The 19407-nt window shown below is 39.6% G+C and overlaps 4 protein-coding genes across 4 annotated transcripts; 2 read left to right on the top strand and 2 right to left on the bottom strand.

Annotated features, from left to right (window-relative positions):
* Nucleotides 1-567: 567 nt before the first annotated feature.
* Nucleotides 568-1183, bottom strand: J4E84_008905 (uncharacterized protein; the record flags this gene model as incomplete). The annotated part of the gene is made up of 3 exons (XM_049391472.1): nt 568-609; nt 660-776; nt 830-1183. 3 exons carry the CDS (start codon nt 1181-1183, stop codon nt 568-570), a joined length of 513 nt encoding a protein of 170 aa, XP_049240876.1.
* Nucleotides 1184-2387: 1204 nt separating this feature from the next.
* Nucleotides 2388-3650, bottom strand: J4E84_008904 (uncharacterized protein; the record flags this gene model as incomplete). Its single annotated transcript, XM_049391471.1, has 3 exons — nt 2388-2546; nt 2600-3241; nt 3363-3650. 3 exons carry the CDS (start codon nt 3648-3650, stop codon nt 2388-2390), a joined length of 1089 nt encoding a protein of 362 aa, XP_049240875.1.
* Nucleotides 3651-4840: 1190 nt separating this feature from the next.
* J4E84_008903 (uncharacterized protein) lies at nt 4841-6202 on the top strand (the record flags this gene model as incomplete). The annotated part of the gene is made up of 1 exon (XM_049391470.1): nt 4841-6202. The coding sequence occupies one exon, from the start codon at nt 4841-4843 to the stop codon at nt 6200-6202; it is 1362 nt and encodes a 453-aa protein (XP_049240874.1).
* A 1615-nt stretch (nt 6203-7817) lies between these two features.
* Nucleotides 7818-9480, top strand: J4E84_008902 (uncharacterized protein; the record flags this gene model as incomplete). Its single annotated transcript, XM_049391469.1, has 2 exons — nt 7818-7898; nt 7951-9480. 2 exons carry the CDS (start codon nt 7818-7820, stop codon nt 9478-9480), a joined length of 1611 nt encoding a protein of 536 aa, XP_049240873.1.
* Nucleotides 9481-19407: the final 9927 nt, after the last annotated feature.

The following is a 19407-nucleotide window of genomic DNA, read 5'->3' as shown; positions in this document are numbered from 1 at the left end:
GACTACAACAGTATTACGATATCATATCATTCATTACTAGAACTATGGGTGAAAGGCGCTTGCAATGATTGACAAATCGCGATACTAAGAAACCCAAATCATCACCAGCTCGTAACGCAACGCTCCCTGTCGAACCCACCACGCAACTGCCGATCAGGCTTGACAACTTTTCCTTGCAGAATGGTGTACCGAACGATGTTCTCGCAATCTTCAGGCCGAACTCTCGCCAACCATATACACTGCTTTGCTTCTCTCAGTGGAAGTGATGCAGCGCCATCCGTACTCTCCTTTGCTCCATGAAATGGCAACGGTGTCCGACGATACACAATGACATTTGCGGCAAACTTGTGCCCACCAAAATGACTGACGAAGTGAACACCCACACCCCCGGGTCTCTCGTCAAGCGAGTCGCGATACAAATCTCGTTGCCGGAGATGGCGTTCGAATTCTTTCTTCAGGAGTGGTGCAGATTGACCGCACCGGGCATCGCGGGTCCGGTGACTGCACAGTAAGATGAGGTAGTCGTGTGGGCATGAGCGTATCTTCAGTCCGGATTCTGACGGCACGCTAAGCGAGTTGAGCGGAAGCAATGACGAGGTATTGCATGGGCTGCGGTTGACGAGGTGTGATATGAGATCTGGTGTCCGGGATGGTGTGACGCAATCAACGATGACGAAAGCTGGGAGAAGGAGGACAGAAGAGATTGGTTCGTCGTCGGGATTCTTGTTGACGCTGTAGTCCGGTACGGGGATGTTGGATGCGGAAAGCATGAACTTCTAGAGGCTCTTGTTAGGCATCATCGCTTTTGATGTGGAGGGGTTTATTTTACCTTCTCGACCATATGTCCATGTGTCTTGGCTATGGCTTCTCCGATGCTGCCTTCCTCACTCATGAAATTGCTGATCCAATTGGCTTTGCCAGTCGCAACGAGGAGATGTCTCTCCCAAGGCATGACAGTACCGTACAAATTCTCGGTCTCATTGATCTTGAACTTCTCCGGGTATGTGATGTCACATGATGAACAGTCCTGAATGCACTCCGGCCCGTCTTTTGCCGGGGTGGTCGGCTCGAACAGTGGTGGTGGGCCACTGGCCACTTTCGGCAAAAGACTTGTCAAAAGACTCTCAATCGGTGCGACCTTTTGCGTGACTGGGGTGATGAGGAGGGGAAGTAAAGACGGCATCGTGGATGATACTTAAGACTCTTTGAAGATACTCAAGCCGTAGGAAGAGATTGATAAGATGCTGTTTCGCTTTCTTATACGTCGTCCAGGAGTGTCATTGAGGGTGACAATCTCATAGCACGGATGCTCTGGTCAATGACATCATAAAAATGCTATTGAGTGAACATTGGCACACACATTAGCATGCAAAGTTCGTTCATCAAGATCGCCGTTACGAAAACCTCGATCCTACTGAAGATGAGCGATGTCCAGGATGTTGCACGTCAAGAATCCCCTCGACGTGACATCATACCAACTACTCAGCGCACTGATATGATGCTTTACCTTCACGGAGATCGCAGGCATCGGCTGCGATCGATGCTAGAGCTGACACTACAAGCTGTGGTGATACGAACCTCCATGCCGCGGTGTACGCATACAAATGCACAAGACCAATAACGGACCGCCTAAACGCACGCTCGGCTGACGGAATTGCAGCCGAAACCGTCGAAGTCTCCATTACGAGATACTCGGCCGTTCATGATGAGCCAAGCTATGCAGGTCGTGATACATGGGTACGTGTAGGGGTCACACCAAGCGATCAGCATGGGTCTGATACATTGAGTGAAAGTTGGAAGCTTACATGTCCTGCAGTCGATCGAACCAGAATCCTCGATGAGCTGCAGGCTAATTGCGAAGTTCGTCATGCGGGGAAACAGATTGTCTTACAGATAGGCGTCAGGGGCGTCAAAAAGACATGGCAGGACATACAGGTTTAGCATGCAATCACCGGTTTCTGTCCGTACCCGGGCGTTCATCCCCACATTCTTCGACCCAAGTTTGAGGCCAGTAGCGTCATAAACTAAAAGTGGTTCTCGTTTTGGAGTATACACAATGGAAACAGTCGGGGTTTACTCGCTGCCCAAGCTGATGTAGCTTTCAAGGTCCAATTTCACCCCACAACTAGTTCTAGATGTATCCCGACATACGTGTTTATTGATGATACGGATTTAATGGCAGAGGGCTTGATAGTGCATGATGTGGTGTGATAAGACAACTTCTTTGACGTAAACACATGTTTATTGGTATGCTACCTTTGCCGTCTACATGCAAAGAAAAGCCAAGGAAAACATGACTTCCTGGTGGGCCGAAGCAATCTTAGCGAGTGAGAGTAAACAAAGAAAGACAAGGAAACGACCCGCTCAGCCACTGAACACTTCTCCGCCTAATGCGCCTTATGATCCGTTGGAATGACACCCGCTCTTGCGTACACTTCATCGTACTTACCCCTGACGAAGTCCTCAATCCTGATGGGCCCAAATTCTGGACCTACGGCGGGGTCGTAGCACGACTTCTTAGCCTCAATCATGTAGTCAGGGTTGCCCTACGAATCGTTAGCGGCTGCCTCACTTCCTGAATCTTGGTAGTTGAACTTACGTGGTACAAGTGCGCAATAGAGTGGCGGTCAGTACCAGAGAAGTTGAGTACCCGATGTACGTTCGAAAGGTACTTGCGGTTGGTCCAGCGTTCGAGCAGATTGCCAAGGTTGACAACAAAGGCGCCTTCCGTAGGCGGCACGTCGATCCAGGACTCAGACGGCGCGTCCCAGACTTCGAGACCGGGGTTGCCGTCTTGCAGGAGGAGAGTGACAAAGCCGAAGTCTTTGTGCTCGCCGTGGCCCTTCTGGCCGATGTCGTCCATCCGGGGTGGCTTCGGGTAATGGTTCATCTTGAAGTAGGTGATGGGCCCTTCAGTGAAGTGCTTGATGAACTCATTGGTCTCTTCGACATTGCCGTCTACCGACATGGAGACAGCTCGCAGCACTTCAACACTGAGGAAGTTGAGTTGCTCAAGGTAGTCCATGCAGACATCCTGGAAACCTTGTCCCAGGCTTTCGGGCCAGTAGTTCGGCCCGTGGGCGAACTTCCCAGCCACAACTTGCGGGTGGTCCCAAGATAGCTCAGGACCAACGTAGTAGCCCTCCTTGAGATCTGGCGCCGTATCTTCTTCCTTGTACTTTTGCGAAAGAAGAGTCTGGTAGCCCCGGTTGTGATCGTTCTGGCGCTGATCTAGCTTTGCCTATCAAGCTGTTAGCACGAATAATAAGATGTCTTAGAACTGCGTTAGCAAAGCATAGCAAGAAGGCTACATACTAGTAATAAGTTAGCAAGATATCTTAAGAGCTACTTGTGGCGGCTACTTTACCCTTCTCCTCTCGTGGAAGTGCGAAGAAGTCGGCAGAAGCCTTCAAAATGGCCTTCTGAGTCTCGAGAGATACCGGGTGGTTGATGATCTGGAAGAACCCATGCTCAACACAGGCCTCATGAAGCTCGCTGAGGCAGAACTTCACACGCTTCTCGTCTCCCGACAAGAAGTCACTGAAGTCGATGGTCTTGATGAGGCCAGGATCAGGCTTGTTTGCCCATGTTTTGATGACGCCCTGAGCTGTTGGCTCAGCCGATGAGGTCAGAACTTGAGTGTTGGCCATGTTGATTGGAGATGTGAATGGAGTGTAGAAGTGGAGATTGAATGAAGTACGTCAAAGCTTGTTTCTGATACACAGATACACCTTATGTTTTCCTATGGATCATTCATGTTATATGAAAGCTCAGACATGACGGTGACGTCAATAGTAAGTCAATACCAGTACAATCTGCGCCAGCGTATTCCAAACCGGATCGTTGCAAGCCGTATGAAGCTCATGTGTCTCACTTCCACGTCATTCTGCACCAGTGAAGCAGTCTCGACGTATGCTAGAGCTAGGCAGTGCGAATTCGGCATGCATGTGTTACCGAAATAAAGGGTGGAAGCGCCTCAATCTCATGCTTCCAATAGCATGTAGGCATGATGAGGCAGTTTGGGTGATGATTGCGCGAGACGCTGATGATGCATGGTATCGACGATCCACAGTATCACCCGGTGCCATGTCAAACCAAAGGAGATGCATACGCGTCGAGTGCTGATGAGGAGTCGATAATCGTGTAACCGATCTGCTCATCATGCTCGATGCCACCGAAAGGCGCTACGTACCTTCTCCCAACCGACGTCCCCATGGGGAACGAATCCATGGATGTACGAAAGATGCATGCGGCAGCCGCACGCTAGATTACTGCGGATACGCCCGACCATGGTTCATCTTCCTGTATGCGAGATCAATTAATTTATGCTAATCCTGGCAAGCACGCCAGCATCACGAGGTGCACGTTGGCCACTGTTTGGTTGACTCGGCGGTTACACCAGATTCTACGGGGCGGCCGAGTCGCTCATGCAGCAGCTATAGTCCTTTGAGATATTTGGTGCAATGCAAGCCAGCCGTAATGCTGACATGCAAGGCCCGGATTCAAGTGCTTATGGCGGTACTAGGTCGACATTTTGGCGTTCCGTCTTCCAAGGTTTCACCACAACCGGTGGGTTCACGTTACACAAGCGTCTCTGGCGTCAAACCTCACGACAAGTGCGGAGAATCTCACCTGCATCGCTATCATCGCTAGATTAGGCCACTACTTTCAATCAGTGGGGAGGTTGATCAGTGATTCCATACTGCGCCATTGAACTCATTTAAACAGGAGTCCATCAGATGTGCTTCTCCATCCATGATCAAGAAGCTTCACCGACTTCAGTCTTCAATCATAACATAATTTTGATCTAACCATCACCCATCATTCACTTCCTCCAACCATGGGTTCAATCGACACATTGGAGTCCTCTGTCACGAGGGCCACCATGTGTAAGAAATGCACCAATGGCAACAAAGTCACTATCGACTTTCCAGATGGGAGCTTCACCTTCCACTCTCAGTGGCTCCGTGATGCTCGTTTCGACAACGGTGCAGCCCGGAATGCCGAGACAGCAATGTGCCAGCAGCCGCTCCAACTCGCCCAAGTCGAGAAGGTTCGCACTTCAAGCTATGGTCTCAAGGAAACGCTTGACATCAGCTGGAAGGATGGAGTCAATACTCAGATCCCGCTTCCTTGGCTTCGTGTCATGGCGCCTCTGGTAGCTGCTCCAGCCGACGACCTTACCGCTTCGCCAGCCCAAGCCGAAGTCAAAGGTTGGACAGTTGACAGTCTGCATATCCCAGAGGTATCCTACTCGAAACTGTTCGCTGGAGAGCTCGAGCCCAAGGATCTTGAGGAAACCATTCTTTCCATCATCGACCGAATTCTGGGCTCCTCCGCGCCCGGTATTGTGAAGATCGTGGATCTTCCCGCTCCGAACATGGAAGAAGAGCACAGCCACAAGAAAAACATCAACACCCAAGTCCTCAAACGTCTTTTTGGTGCTGTCTTCGTCCACCCAATTCGCGGTGCCGATCAGACTTTCAACGTATCGAGCCACTCCGGCGATGCCAATCGCAAGATTGGACTACCCAATTACGACACCACCCAAATTCTTCTGCCGCACACTGACCATGCCTTCTACGACAACCCCATCCAAGTCCAGGGATTCTACGGCCTCGAAGGTACCAGTGAGAACACGTGGATCTCGTCCCTTCAAGCGCTCGAGACGCTGCGCAGCGAGGACCCAGAGTCTTATCGCCACCTATGCAACGCTCCCGTAGCGTTCGGGCGTGTGTCCAAATTCTACGGCGAGCCGCTGTATCAAGCCACCACTGACACGGCTGTCACCATGCACCCAGGCTATCCAGATCGCGTGAAGCGCGTGCGCTGGCATCCGAACTTGACTGGCTACCTGTGCAGCCCGTATGCCGACTACAAAGCCCATCGGCTCGCGCATCAGAAGTTTGAGGAGATCATGAGGCGTCCAAGCCACCAACTCAAGATTGTGTTGAAGCCGGGAGACCTGTACGTCTGGGACAACTTCCGGCTCATGCATGGCCGAGAAAAGGTTCTGACCACGCCGCGTACGGGTGTTGGCCAGACGGTGCCTGAGAATGTCGTTCATGACCGATACCGGGCGTTGTGCGTCAATATGCTCAAGGGGCATATTGATGGTGATTGGCTGTGCCATATGCCCATGCAGCAGCTGCGTGAGCTCGTCAAGCTTTTCCAGGGTGGCCAGGAAGACATCGGGAATTGAGAGTGCGCATTGAAGCTCGTAGAAAGATCGCTGAGGTATGCCTCTTCGGTCTAGATTGTGGAGATGAATCAAGCCCGGGCATGCAGTTACCCTGGTTCTTTTGAATTTAGTAGACTGACCTATACATTCTTTCACTACCACAATGCAAACGGTCCTCATTTGCTCGTGATCCATGGTGGTAGTGACGCGTCTTGGTTGACTCTGATCATTATCCGTTCTGAGCGATGGCTCCGTAGCTGCCGCATGGAATACCTTGGTACTCAAGAGTACTGTCTTGTTGTTAGCATTATGCGAGATGAAATGACTGCTACCTTAGCTTTAGGCGTCCCATGCGGAAGGTTTTGCACAAAGACCACCCGCTGGTCTAGCCTAAATGTTTCTCGGGTCCAATCTAGGAGCGACCTCCGTGAGGTGGTCATGCTGTAAATCGAATTAGGCCATGCATATGCTGAAGCGTCAACCCGCCATGAGATATGCAGGTGCGGCCTAAAGCGCGAACCGAGGCTTCGATGAATGCCATTTAGAGGCTTCCAAGGCAAGCGTAAACGACGATGAATGATCCGAGGTTTCCCATATCAGACTGACTTTGAGCGCTTGACTCAATGTAAGCTTCTGGAGTTCTGTCGTAACTCTGAACGATGGAGATGTGCGCTTCTCGCGAAATATCGATCAGGCTCAACAATGGGGCTCTGACAAGCGTTGGTGGACGTACGCGTACGCGAAAGCAGACTGTTGATAGTGGTGGCTGAGACATCGCGTTGTACTACATGCGTTGTCGTAGTACCTGCTCATGCAATGGAGGTTCGGACCGGAGCTTCGTCCCAGATGACTGGTCTGATTGCTGCAACCTAGCCTGGCGCGCAGACAGTCGACGATACCCCATCTGGTACCAATGTAGTTGCATATGGCGAGAAGGGAAGTAAGACAAGGACGCGACGCTAGTGGTGGGCCTTACTGTGTTACATGAACTTCTGGCCACGAGTCTAGAGTTCCTTTGTGTCGGTCGCGTAATCCTTGGAAAGTTCTGACATGCAGCATGCGGGGCGAAGTTAGAAACAGCAACGAGCAAGCTGGCTTGGCCAGCCATTTCGCGACCATTCTTCTTCTGGTCAAATACTAGCTTGATCAGGGCAAAGGCATGCGAAACACAAACTGCTTAGCTTGCTTGACGTGCTTGCGACATCTCTGCACGGCTTCCGCTGACCCCGGGCCGCACCGCATGAAGCTTGCACAGACGCCATAGCTTGGCTTTCAGGAAGATGCGTTTCGAGAGCAATGTGCATGTTACCAATGATCACGCTTCTCCTAGCCACATGCAAGTACGATCACCGTCGCACAACTACTTTCGACCGTGAACCGCAGTCTCACCGGGATGGTTAGTTCCGAGCTGTCAGATCGCTTGACAGTGAAGCGTAGCGTACGTTCAACTGATTGAACGCCATCTTTGCATAGGCGAGGAGTATCATCAGCACCTACCGCATTGTGCTGACGATCATGTCCGTTCTATGCATCGAGAGGAGCTTCATAGTAGCCGGGGAATGTTTTCGAAAAGACTTAAAAGGGAGGTCTCTTCAACCTTCGGCGACTCAAAAGCTCGACACAGCAATACTTCATCATGAGTCCTGCCATTACCCACGTCACCGACCCTACCGCAGATGCCCATATTTTGACCTCGCGTTCTGAAGAGGTCGAGAAGGTTAGGATGCCGATCTGCACCTGTGTAGGGGAGATTTCACTGACATTTGTAGTTGCTGGGCCAAGTCCAAGATCTGATCATCCCTTTCATCCACTCAGCAGACAACCACAAGTCTCCCAATGACCTTCCGAATGGTCACTCCAACGGAGTGAACAAGAAGGGGTTGCGCAAGGCATTGGTCGAGCAGCATGACCCGAGGGAGCTGCAAAGGCTTATGGCATTGAGCTTTCCCACTGCTGGGCTTCTTGAGGAGGGCTTCTTGGAGGAAGTCGAGAAAGTCCTTCGCTACTCTGTGAACACCTGGGATGCAGGTTTCATGAGCAAGCTCTACGGCTCCACCGACGCACCAGGTCTAGCAGCTGAACTAGTGTTGGCCTCTCTCAACACCCAGGTCCACACCTTTCAGGTGTCGCCTGCACTAGCCGTCATTGAGAAGTTCACCGCACGCGCTCTCGCGAACCTGTTCGGACTGAATGGGGCTTTCGCAGGCGGCGTAACCACCTCAGGAGGATCAGGCTCCAATGCAACTGCTATGCTAGTAGCACGTCATACTCTGTTCCCCGAGACGAAGCAGCTGGGCAACAGTGCTGGTGGGCTTCGACTGGCCGCTTTCACTTCAGCCAATGGTCATTACAGCATCGAAAAGGCTGGGTTGATGCTTGGTCTCGGCATGTCGTCGGTGTTTGCGGTCCCTGCCGATCCAACGACTCGTAGCATGGATCCGGCGGCGCTTCGGTCCTGTATTGAGAATGCCATCTCTGAAGGATTCACACCCTTCTTCTTGAACGCCACTGCCGGAACAACCGTTTTCGGCGCTTACGACAATCTTCGCCCACTCCATGCTATCTGCAAGGACTTCGGCATGTGGCTCCATGTTGATGCCTCTCTGGGTGGGCCCGCTGTTTTCAGTGCAAAGCACAAGTACAAACTTGACGGAAGTCATCTGGCCAACTCCATCACCATCAATCCACACAAGATGATGGGCGTACCCGCAACTTGTTCCTTCGTGCTCAGCGCGGATATACGTCAATTCCACACCAGCAACACATTACCCGCGAGCTATCTTTTCCACAGTGCTGATAGCTCGGAGGAAGTGTTTGACTTGGCTGATCTCACCATGCAGTGCGGACGTCGTGGCGATGCATTGAAGATGTACCTGAGTTGGATGTATCATGGCTACGAGGGCTATGCCAAGCAGGTTGACGCAGTCTTCAGTACCGCTGCATATCTTGCAAGGCTCGTGGAAGATCATCCAAATCTCGTTTTGATTAGCCCAAACCCGCCACCTTGCTGCCAAGTGTGCTTCTACTATGCAGAAGGAGGACGGTTGAGCGAGGATGCTGGTCGCAATGAGGAAGTTACGAAGCAAATAGCGGCGCAGCTCGTGCATCGGGGGTTCATGGTGGATTACGCTGGCGGAGATACCCGTGGCGCGTTCTTGCGACCAGTTGTCAGCAGGGGAACTGGCATCCAGAAGGTGGAAGAGCTGATCGAGGTCGTGGAGCAGATCGGATCCACTGTCTGGGAGAGCAATGTGGAGACCTTCATGGAGGACTCAACGGGTTCAGACGTTTCGCCCTAGCGTGGTAGTACTATTACCACTATTTCGCTTCAGTTTTCGGATTGATGATAGCGCACAATATCATTCGTTTGCCACATGCATCATCTGCAGTCCAATGTCAGCCGAGTTCCCGATCATCAAGGCGTGTATCAGCCAGTGATTTGACACAGCCCGACATGAAAGTACAGGTACTCTAAAGAGCATACATGGCTCATACCCACATACAGCATGCCGCCGTGAAGGAACCATTCGGCTGCAGGCCAATGTGGAAAATGATAACAGCCTGTAGTAGTCCAGAGCCCAGGGTGTTCTTGTCATGGTGCCAAAGATGTGACGGGCGTGTAACAAGTGCTTACCCCCGGTAGTGTGGCCTCAACGCCGGGCATCGTGTGGGTGTAGGAAAGGGGCTTGACCCATGGCGATGCCACCGAACTCGGGGCACGCGTGGCAGAAGCTGCATATGGGCAAGTAGATTAAATGAAGGGCGTAAATCTAAACGCCATGCTGTCTAGATGCAAATGCGTGCTTAGATTTTGATGTAACGTCGTAAAAGTGCGGGTGATGAATAGGTTTGCGCGAGATATGCAGAGTCTGCGGGAAGAGCTAGCGCGGTTTTAGTGCGGGGCTATTACCTATATATACTAAAAAGTATTAGTATTATTTTAAGTACTATATAAGCTATAAGTAAGCTTAATAGTAAAGTAAGTAATAACTACTTTAATATAGCTAAAGTAAAGTTAAAACTTTTAAAGTTAAACTAGATTAAATATAAAAAAAAAATTTACTTACTAAATTTACTATTTTAAAGCTATTATATATTAGTATTATTAATTATATTATTAGAGCTCTATCTAAAGAGAGAAGTACTATTATAGCGCTAGTTTAGATAGCTAGTTAAATAGCGCTAAGCTACTAAGTAAGTAGCTCTATAACTACTAAAATTCTTATATAATTACGTTTATTATATACTTCTTAAGCTACATTCTTATCTTAGTCTAACTCTAGACTATTAGTAATATATAGTAAATACACTAATTACGTATATCTATCTTCTCTACTAGCTAACTCTATTATAAGATTATACTTTCTAGATTTTTCTTCTTAGTTAGTAAACTCTAATATAATATCTAATTAAGTATAGATTATATATAGTCTATTATCTTATATTAGTTAAAGTTAGCTTAAGCTATTAAGTAAGCTTCTAGAGTTAGCTTAAGCTATAAGACTAGTACTAAAATTTATAGATATATAAACTATATTTAATAGAATTTAATAGTAAAAGTTATAAATCTAATAAACTTAGAGATAGATAATAGATATTAATATTATAGAAAAGAGCGTAGAGAGCTTTATAGCACGTAGTAAGGTAGTAGAAAGATAGTAGAGAAGATAGAAGAGGTAAAAATAGAGTAGAGAGTGTTATAGTAAGAAGAGAAAAGAAAGATAAGAATAGAGGTATAGAACCTACACTAATTTTAAAATATAGTAGAATTATTGCGTCTAGAAGTATAAGAATAAATAGAAGATAAATTATTATATTATAAGCTTACTTAGAAAGCTCTCTTAAGTAGTAAAGCTTCTAAGAGCTTATCTTAATCTATACTAGTATAATTACGTACTATGCTCTTAAGAAGTATCTAGAAGTGCGTTCTATAATATACTCTCTAAGTAGCCTATAAGAGTAGGCTATATAGTTATAATAAGCTCTCTTATTATAGCTAAGAACGCTAATTATGTACTTATTAGAGCGTACGCAGCGCTAAGAGCTTACTTAGCGTATGCGCGCTAATTATAATATTACTAAAATTATTTAATTAGCTAAACGCTCTCTACCTCTTATCTAAAATAAGAGTAAGTATCTTTAATTTTTATTAGTACGCTTACTAACTCTAGTAGTATACTCTATTATACTAATTAAACTAAGTATACCTCTTTATATCTATCTCTAAGCTCTTTAGTATTATATTAAAGAGAAATAAGTATAAGTATAAGAATAGCTACTCTTCTAAGAATAAGTAGTCTAGTTCTAGCTTTATAAGCGCCTCTAAGGTAACTTTTTTAAGTTTTAGTTATATAAGCGCGTTAAAGGCTAAGCTATTAAGCTCTAACACCTCTAACTTCTTTAAGTACTTAGCTACTTTCTTTAAGGTAAATAATTATAAGCGCTTAAATAAGCTCTATAGTATTTCTAGAAGCTCTTCTAAGTATAGTTCTTCTAGTAAGAAGTAGAGCTCTAGTTCTATAAGTACTTTTGCTTCTACTTACAACCTATTTACTACTCTAACTTACGCTTTTAAGAAGTCTAATCTATTTACTAAGTATAGTAATATAGTTACTTAAAAGTAGGCTAATAATATTTTATATTATAATAAGCGTGCTGTCTAGAAGTACGCTAATAAGTAGTACGCTTATAATCTTAAAGCTAAGAATAAGGTAAAGTAAGAGCGTTATAAGTAAATTACTTATAAGTATTATATTACTAGTTAAGCTATAGAAAATAAGTAGCGTTTACGTTGTAAGTGTAATAAGTAGGTTAAGCGTAACTTAGAGCGTAGTAATAAGAATTCTAAAGCTAAGGCTAACGCTAAAACTAAGCGTATTAAGTCTAAAAATAAGCGCTTTATTAATAAGCAGCGTACTAAGTAAAAATATCTTAAGATTCTACTTCTAAAGGCTATTAAGCTCTGTTAAGAGATAGTTCTAGAGAAAGTAATTTACTAAGCGTAGTAGTCTACTAATTTTATTAGCGTAATAGAAAAGTACTATAATAAGTAGACTAGTAAGGCTGTCTAGAAAGAGTATACTAACTATAATTCTAACGTTACTGCGCTCTCTTAGAAGCTTTCTAGTAATTCTTATAAGTATTCTACTAAAGTTACTATTATAGTTTCTAGTTCTTTAGCTACTAGTAATACTTATTCTAATATTCTCTTTTTAGGTTCTTTTAGTTCTAAGAGCTCTACTTCTAAGAATTCTATTACTATCTCTTCTAACGCTTCTAAGCTTTCTACTAAAGCCTTAAGTAAGCTCTTTATTTCTTAAGAGAGTAGTATAGTTTATAACGCTTTACCTTTCTCTAGCCTTACTTCTAAGAAAAGGCGTTCTTTTATTATTATAAGTAGTATAAAAAGCTCTCTCTTTAATCTAGAGCTCTTTATCTAGTCTAATAGTTTAAACATTACTAATTCTTCTAATAAGTATAATAATAAGAAGTATAATAGCAAAAAGCATACGCTTAATAAAGATTCTAATAATAAAGATAATAGAGCTTTAGTAACTAAGTCTATACGCAAGCGTAGCTCTAAAAAGCCTATTTTTATTACTACTAGTAAGCTTTACAAGATAGTATGCCTTTAATACTTCTAGTCTATAAGTACTAGAAAGGCTACTAACTCTCTCTATAAAAACTACGTAAGTATTAATAAAAGTAAGAAGTCTAAGCACTATCTTACTAGTACTATTAGTAATTATAGATATAATAACGTATATGTATACTTTTTTTTAAGCTTAAGAAGCTTTACTAACTCTTTTTTAGATCTAAGTATATAGAGAAAGTTACTAAGTGTATAGTTAATTAGTTTTACACTATAGAGTAGAACTTAAAGACTAGTTATCTACTTAATATTAAGAACTTTTACTTTTATAAGCTTATTTATAACTATAACACTACTTTTAAGTAGTGCCTTAAGTATAGCTATATAATCTAGAGGCGTAGTAAGAAGTAAAGCTTTAACACTTTAAAAGTAGAGTATAACGCTAATAAGTCTAAGAATACTTCTAGTATTAAGTAGTCTTAATCTAACCTTAATAATAAGACTAATAATACTTCTACTTCTAAGTAGTGCTCTTCTAGTAAGTTTTATTCTAGTACTCTAACTTCTTAGTACTAATAAGCTTTATAGAACTTTATCTAGTAGTTAAGTAGGTTAACTATAATAAGACTATAGATAATAGTATAGCGCTCTCTAATAATAGCAATAGAAGAGTATCTTCTAAGACTATTACTAATAATACTATTATAGTTACCTATAAGAGTATTACTACTAAACTTAGTTACGTATTTACGTCTATAGAGAAAGTTATACTTTCTTAGTTTTTTACCTTAGAGTTTAAGTATCTTTAAGCTTATAAGAATACTACTAATAACTAGTAGTGCTTCTCTAACTTTACGCTTAGATAACTAAAAAAGCGTTACTCTAATTATAGTTCTAGGTATATACTTTTTTATCTTACTACGCTCTTTAAAGCGTATACTTTAATAAAAGCCTTTTCTAATAAGTAGTTTTCTATAAGCTTATAAGAAGAGCTACGCTTAAAATATACTTTCTACTACTCTCTAAAAAGAGTAGCTAAAAACTCTTTTATACCTTATAAGCTTTGTAATACTACTAATAATTTAATATTCTTTATATTTAACTACTTCTTAAAGTAGGTAAATTACTAAACTAATAGATTTTTAGTAAGTCTATTAGCTAGCATACTCTTAGTCTCTAGGTACTTAACTCTAAAAGACCTTTTAGTATACTCTTATCTTAGCTATATATTTTAAATATTAATATATCTAAAGCGTGTTGTTATACACTTATTAGCGCTAACTACTAAGCGTATAGTCTACTAGTTATTATAGAAAATTATCTACGCTACTTCTAAGGTAAGTATAAGCTTCTAAAATAGCCTCTTAAGAGCTATTACTTCTTTACTAATATACTTAAAAGTAAGAAGCTCTACTTCTATAGTTAAAGTTATTATAGTTACTTATTATACTACTTTCTAAATAATAGTACCTCTAAAAAGTATAATAAAGTAGCTCTATAAAGAGCGCCTAGTCTTTAGATTATCTATAAAAGAAGCGTTGCTATAAATTATAAGCTTTGCTCTAAAGTGCGCTTTATAGTAGATAGCCTAATAGTAAGTCTTATATAAGTATATAATTACTTAGTTAACTACTTTAATATACTCTTTACTTAGGTTTATAAGAAAGTGTAAAAGCTTTAAGGCAGCGTATGCTATATTAGACTATAGTATAATAGCTATATAGAGTAGTAATCTAACACGCTCTTAGTAGTCTTTAACTACTTTCTTATCTACTTTACCTATTAACTTTATAAGCTCTTAGCTTAGAAGTAGTATAGTAGAGCTTAAAGAAGTACTTTCTAAGTTAAACTTCTTAGTAAGCTTATCTAAGTACTTATTATATATAAGCGTTATAGTATAAGTAGCGTAATTACGCAATACTCTTACTTCTAAGAACTATTTAACTAGGCCTTTCTCTTTTAGATTATATGCTGCTTTTATTATATTAGCAACTTATAAAGCTTCTTAATAAGTAGTGTAGTAATATATAAGTAGTATATTATTAACGTAGAAGAGTAGAAAGATTTTTCTTTATTTATTAAAGAAGAGATAGAGCTCTTCTTTAGAAGTAATAAGATCTACTTTCTTTACTATACGTAAGAGCTCTTTATACTAGAGTAGTAGAGAGTTCTTTAGTCTATAGAGAGCACGCTTAAGCTTTATATACTTACTAGACTTTTTAAAGCTATTTAGCATATTATATACTATAACTAGCTAGTGCTCTTAGTAGGTATAAAGAAATGCTTTTATAATATTAAACTAGAGAATCTTTAGGTTAAACTTAGCTACTATTACTATTACTATTTTAAAAGAGCGTAAAGTAAGTGTTACTACATACATAGAGTATATAGAATTAATTACTTATAGATCTTCTTTTACTACTACGTAAGCTTTATACTTAATAAAGTAGCTATTCTAATTAACCTTATATATAAATACCTACTTTAGTAGAAGTAGGCGCTCTTATACTAAGAAGCGCTTAATTTTCTTCTAGATACCTACTCTATAAAGTATATTAATTTCTTTCTTATAGGCTTTATAGAAGAGCTTACTATATAGATAATTACTAAGATTCTTATACTTCTTTAGAAGCTGTAGTAGTTAATTATAGTATACGCGTTTAGATAGCTTATACTTCTATAGAAGTATATTACTTAAGATTATAGCTACTATTATTAAGTAGACTATTATAAGCTCTTTTTAGTCTTCTTCTACTCTATATAAGTATTAGAGAAGACTATTTAGAAGGTTATTATCTTATATACTATTTTATAGATTATACAGCGCATAAACTTCTAGTTCTTCTACTTCTAGGCCTTTACATTACTTTTTAATTCTAGAGCTTAATTATGTTAGTTCTCTATAATTACGCCTTTAGCGTATTAGTCTAGAAGTAAGTAGTAGTTCTATTTTACCTTATTCTAGAGAAGTTCTAAACGTAGAGTATACGTAGAAATATAGTGTACTTAAAGGCACTCTATTCTAATAAGTACTATATACTTTATTTTAATAAAAGCTCTCTATATTAGAAAGCTATTTATTACTTAGTACTAGTAAGCGCTCTTCTCTAGTTTAGTGTACTTTCTAGACGTTACTATTATACTTCTAACTAGTTCTTATAGTCTAGTACGCTCTAGGCTCTAGTATTTACTCTAGAGTAAATAGACTAGTATACTCTTAAGAGTTTGTATAGATTTCTAGTAGTTAGCTAGCTAAGCTTTCTACCTATATAGAAGATATATTATATACTACTTATTAATTAAACTAGCTAGCCTATTTAATAGTAAGCTATAATACACTATCTCTTAGCTTTTAGATAGAGTTTTTAAAAGCGTACTAGTCTTATATTTTACCTACTACAGCGCAGAGCTAGTTAAAGATATCTTTATACACTTCTTCTACGTTATATAGCTTATTCTTATATAGAAGATTAATAATATGCGTAAGCTCTTCTACTAAGTACTTCTAGCTACCTTTAGCGCTGCTTTTATAGAAAAGCTCTTTATTAAAGCTTATATTTCTTATTATAATTATTTAATTAAGCTTTAGAACTTATATTCTATAAATATTAGACACTTTATATTTTACTAGGTATCTAATATAGCTTCTTAGTATAACTTTAAAGTTACGCTTATCTTATCTAGCTACTTACTCTCTATTAAGTAGATAAGCTCTATAGCTATAGGCGTAGATAGTGCTCTAATCTAGGTAAAGGTTAGCTATAATAGCATAGACCTTCTTACTATACTCTATACACTATGCGTTAAGTATAGTATTAGGTGCTAAAAGATTATAAGTATATAATAAGCTTATATTATATAGCTAGGTTGCTACTTCTATAATATCTAGCTAGAGCTTTTTAAAAAGATTTATACTAACTCTTATCTTAATAAACTTAGTAATTATCTTCTAACTTACTCTTTCTACTTCTCTATTTAGTTTATAGGTATAGATAAAAGTGCGCTCTATAATAATGCTCTGCTCTTTAGCCTATATCTTAAAGCGTAACTTGCCTCTCTAAGGTAGCATTATAATATTATTATCTTAGATAATAACGTAGATATTAAGCTTATACTAAGCTATAAGAAAGCTTATAAAGTTATAAAAGACTTTTATAATCTCTATAAGCGTCTTAGCTTAGAGAGTATATTAATAGATCTTTCTACTATAATTATCTTTAAGTACTATAATCTAGAGCTCTTTATTATAACTAGTAGAAAAGTTAAAAAGATTCTATAAAATTCTCTAATAAGGTCTTAGAGCTTTCTTACGTAGTTACCTAGAGATACGCTACCTTACATAAGTAATAGCGTAATACTTACACTTACTTTAGCTTATTCTCTTAATACGTATATTACGCGTATTCTTAATAAGAGTTTAGAGCGCTTCTAGATCTAGGTAGCCTACTCTTACATACTAAAGCTTCTCTAAATTAGACTAAGAAAAGCTTCTCTAGAATTATTATAAGCGCTAGTTATTAGTTACACTTATTATAGTTAGGTAAAACTTTAAAGAATTATATTTAATAAACGTAAGCTTATACTTTCTCTTAAGCTTTACTAGTATAAAGTTATTAGTAAGCGTTTCTATACAAAGCGTTAAGTCTAACTCTAGGTACTATAGTCTAGCTTTATTAAGAGCTGCTTCTAAGATAATATTAATATAGAAACCTTCTATAAGCGCTACGCTTATTAGAATAAGATCTTCTATATATAGTTCTCTTTTTCTAGTTAAAGCGTTTCTAATTCTTTGTATACTATATCTAAGTACTTAGAAGAAGAAGCTTTCTACTTCTATAGTGCGGAATTTATATACTTTTATAAAGGTCTTTAGCTTAAGTAGAAATATATTATTAATAAGATATACTACTACTCTATTATCTAAGATAGTGCTTATAAAAAGTAGGTAGATGTTAAAATCTATAGTAGAGTATATACTACTAATACTTAGCTAACTTATAATAAGAGTAGAGTTAATAAGCATTATCTAAATTAACTCTAGGTAGATAGAGTTTAGGCTCTTAATCTATACTTACTATAAAGTAGTCTATCTCTTCTTATTAAGAGCTCTTTATAGGCTATTATACTTTAAGTCTCTAAGCTTAGTAGTAATCTTAGCTTTAGCTTTATTAGAAAGCTTTAGAGGTTTACTTATAAGCGCTGTTTCTAAACGCTTATATATAGTAGTAGACTACTTATAGTACTATCTATATAGGTAATTCTTCTTAGACTTTTAGAATAAGTTATTATTATTAGAAGCTTATTATAGTGCTTCTATAATAGTAAATATACTACCTCTACTAGTAGAGTAAGTAGTATACTCTTAGATTAGCGTAGTAAAAATCTTTAATACTTATTTAAGAGTAACCTAAGTTCTACTAATAGTAAGAGCTTTAATAAAGTTCTACTGTATAGAGTACTTCTATTCTAGAGTAAGTTTAACGCTAATTACTTCTAAATAGTTCTAGATAGTAAGCGTATTATTAACTTTAGTAAGTTTATACGCTTTAGCTTAGGCTAGAATATAGAGGTATTTCTATTACTAGCGCTTAGCGTTAACACGTTCTTATTATACTTTCTAGAGGTATGCTCTATACTATAAGCGTATAAGATTCTTAGTGTAGTTCTTCTCTAGAGAAAGCGCAGACTTAAGGTATTTAATAAGTACTTATAATATAGCCTCTTTCTCTATAGAGATAGAGAGTATAGTAGAAGCTAGAAGCTTTAGGCTAATAGTCTAATTAACCTAGTTCTAAAGATACCTAATACAAGTGCTCTTTAACTACTATTCTATTACTTATACTTTATACTTTATAATAAATAAGTTATACTTATTAGCGTAGAGCTTATTAACTAAAGTATTCTATATAATTACTACTAGCTCTAGAGTAGTTAGAATGCTTATCTAGATAGAAGTAGCTATTTTAGTGTTAGAGTTAATATTAGCCTAAATTTCTCTGCTTAGAGTATAGAATTTAAACTAAGTAAACTACTTAAGCTAATACGCTAAGTTAGTAAGCGTAAAAGCTTTTATAGAGATTATTATAGAGTTACTTATTATAAGTAATAGAGTAGTGCTTTTATAGAAGTGTAAAAATTAGTAATAGAATTAGTATTACTATACTCTATTAAACGCCTTACGTTTTAAGTATATAAATATAAAACTGTATTATTTTCTTAAAGCGCTAGGCTTATAACTATTACATTTAGAAGTATAGAAATAAATAGAAGATAAATTATTGTATTATAAGCTTACTTAGAAAGCTCTCTTAAGTAGCAAAGCTTCTAAAAGCTTATCTTAATCTATACTAGTATAATTACGTGCTATGCTCTTAAGAAGTATCTAAAGGTGCGTTCTGCGATAAGAATTCTATATAGTTACTTAAAGGTTAGTCTATATTAAATCTTTTATACTCTATAATAAAAAACTACTTCTATAGAAATAATACTTTTTTTACTAACTTAGGTTATTTAGTCTATACCTAAGTAGTACCTATTTTCTTATTATTATATTTTATAGATATATAGCTATTAGCGTATCTATATCTACTATAGATTCTTAATCTAGATTTAATATAATAATAGCTAATATCTA

This window comes from Alternaria hordeiaustralica (genome assembly GCF_023758085.1).
Source record: "Alternaria hordeiaustralica strain BMP 2776 chromosome Unknown scaffold_24, whole genome shotgun sequence".
NCBI lineage: Eukaryota > Fungi > Ascomycota > Dothideomycetes > Pleosporales > Pleosporaceae > Alternaria > Alternaria hordeiaustralica.
This window is presented reverse-complemented; position numbering and strand designations above follow the sequence as displayed.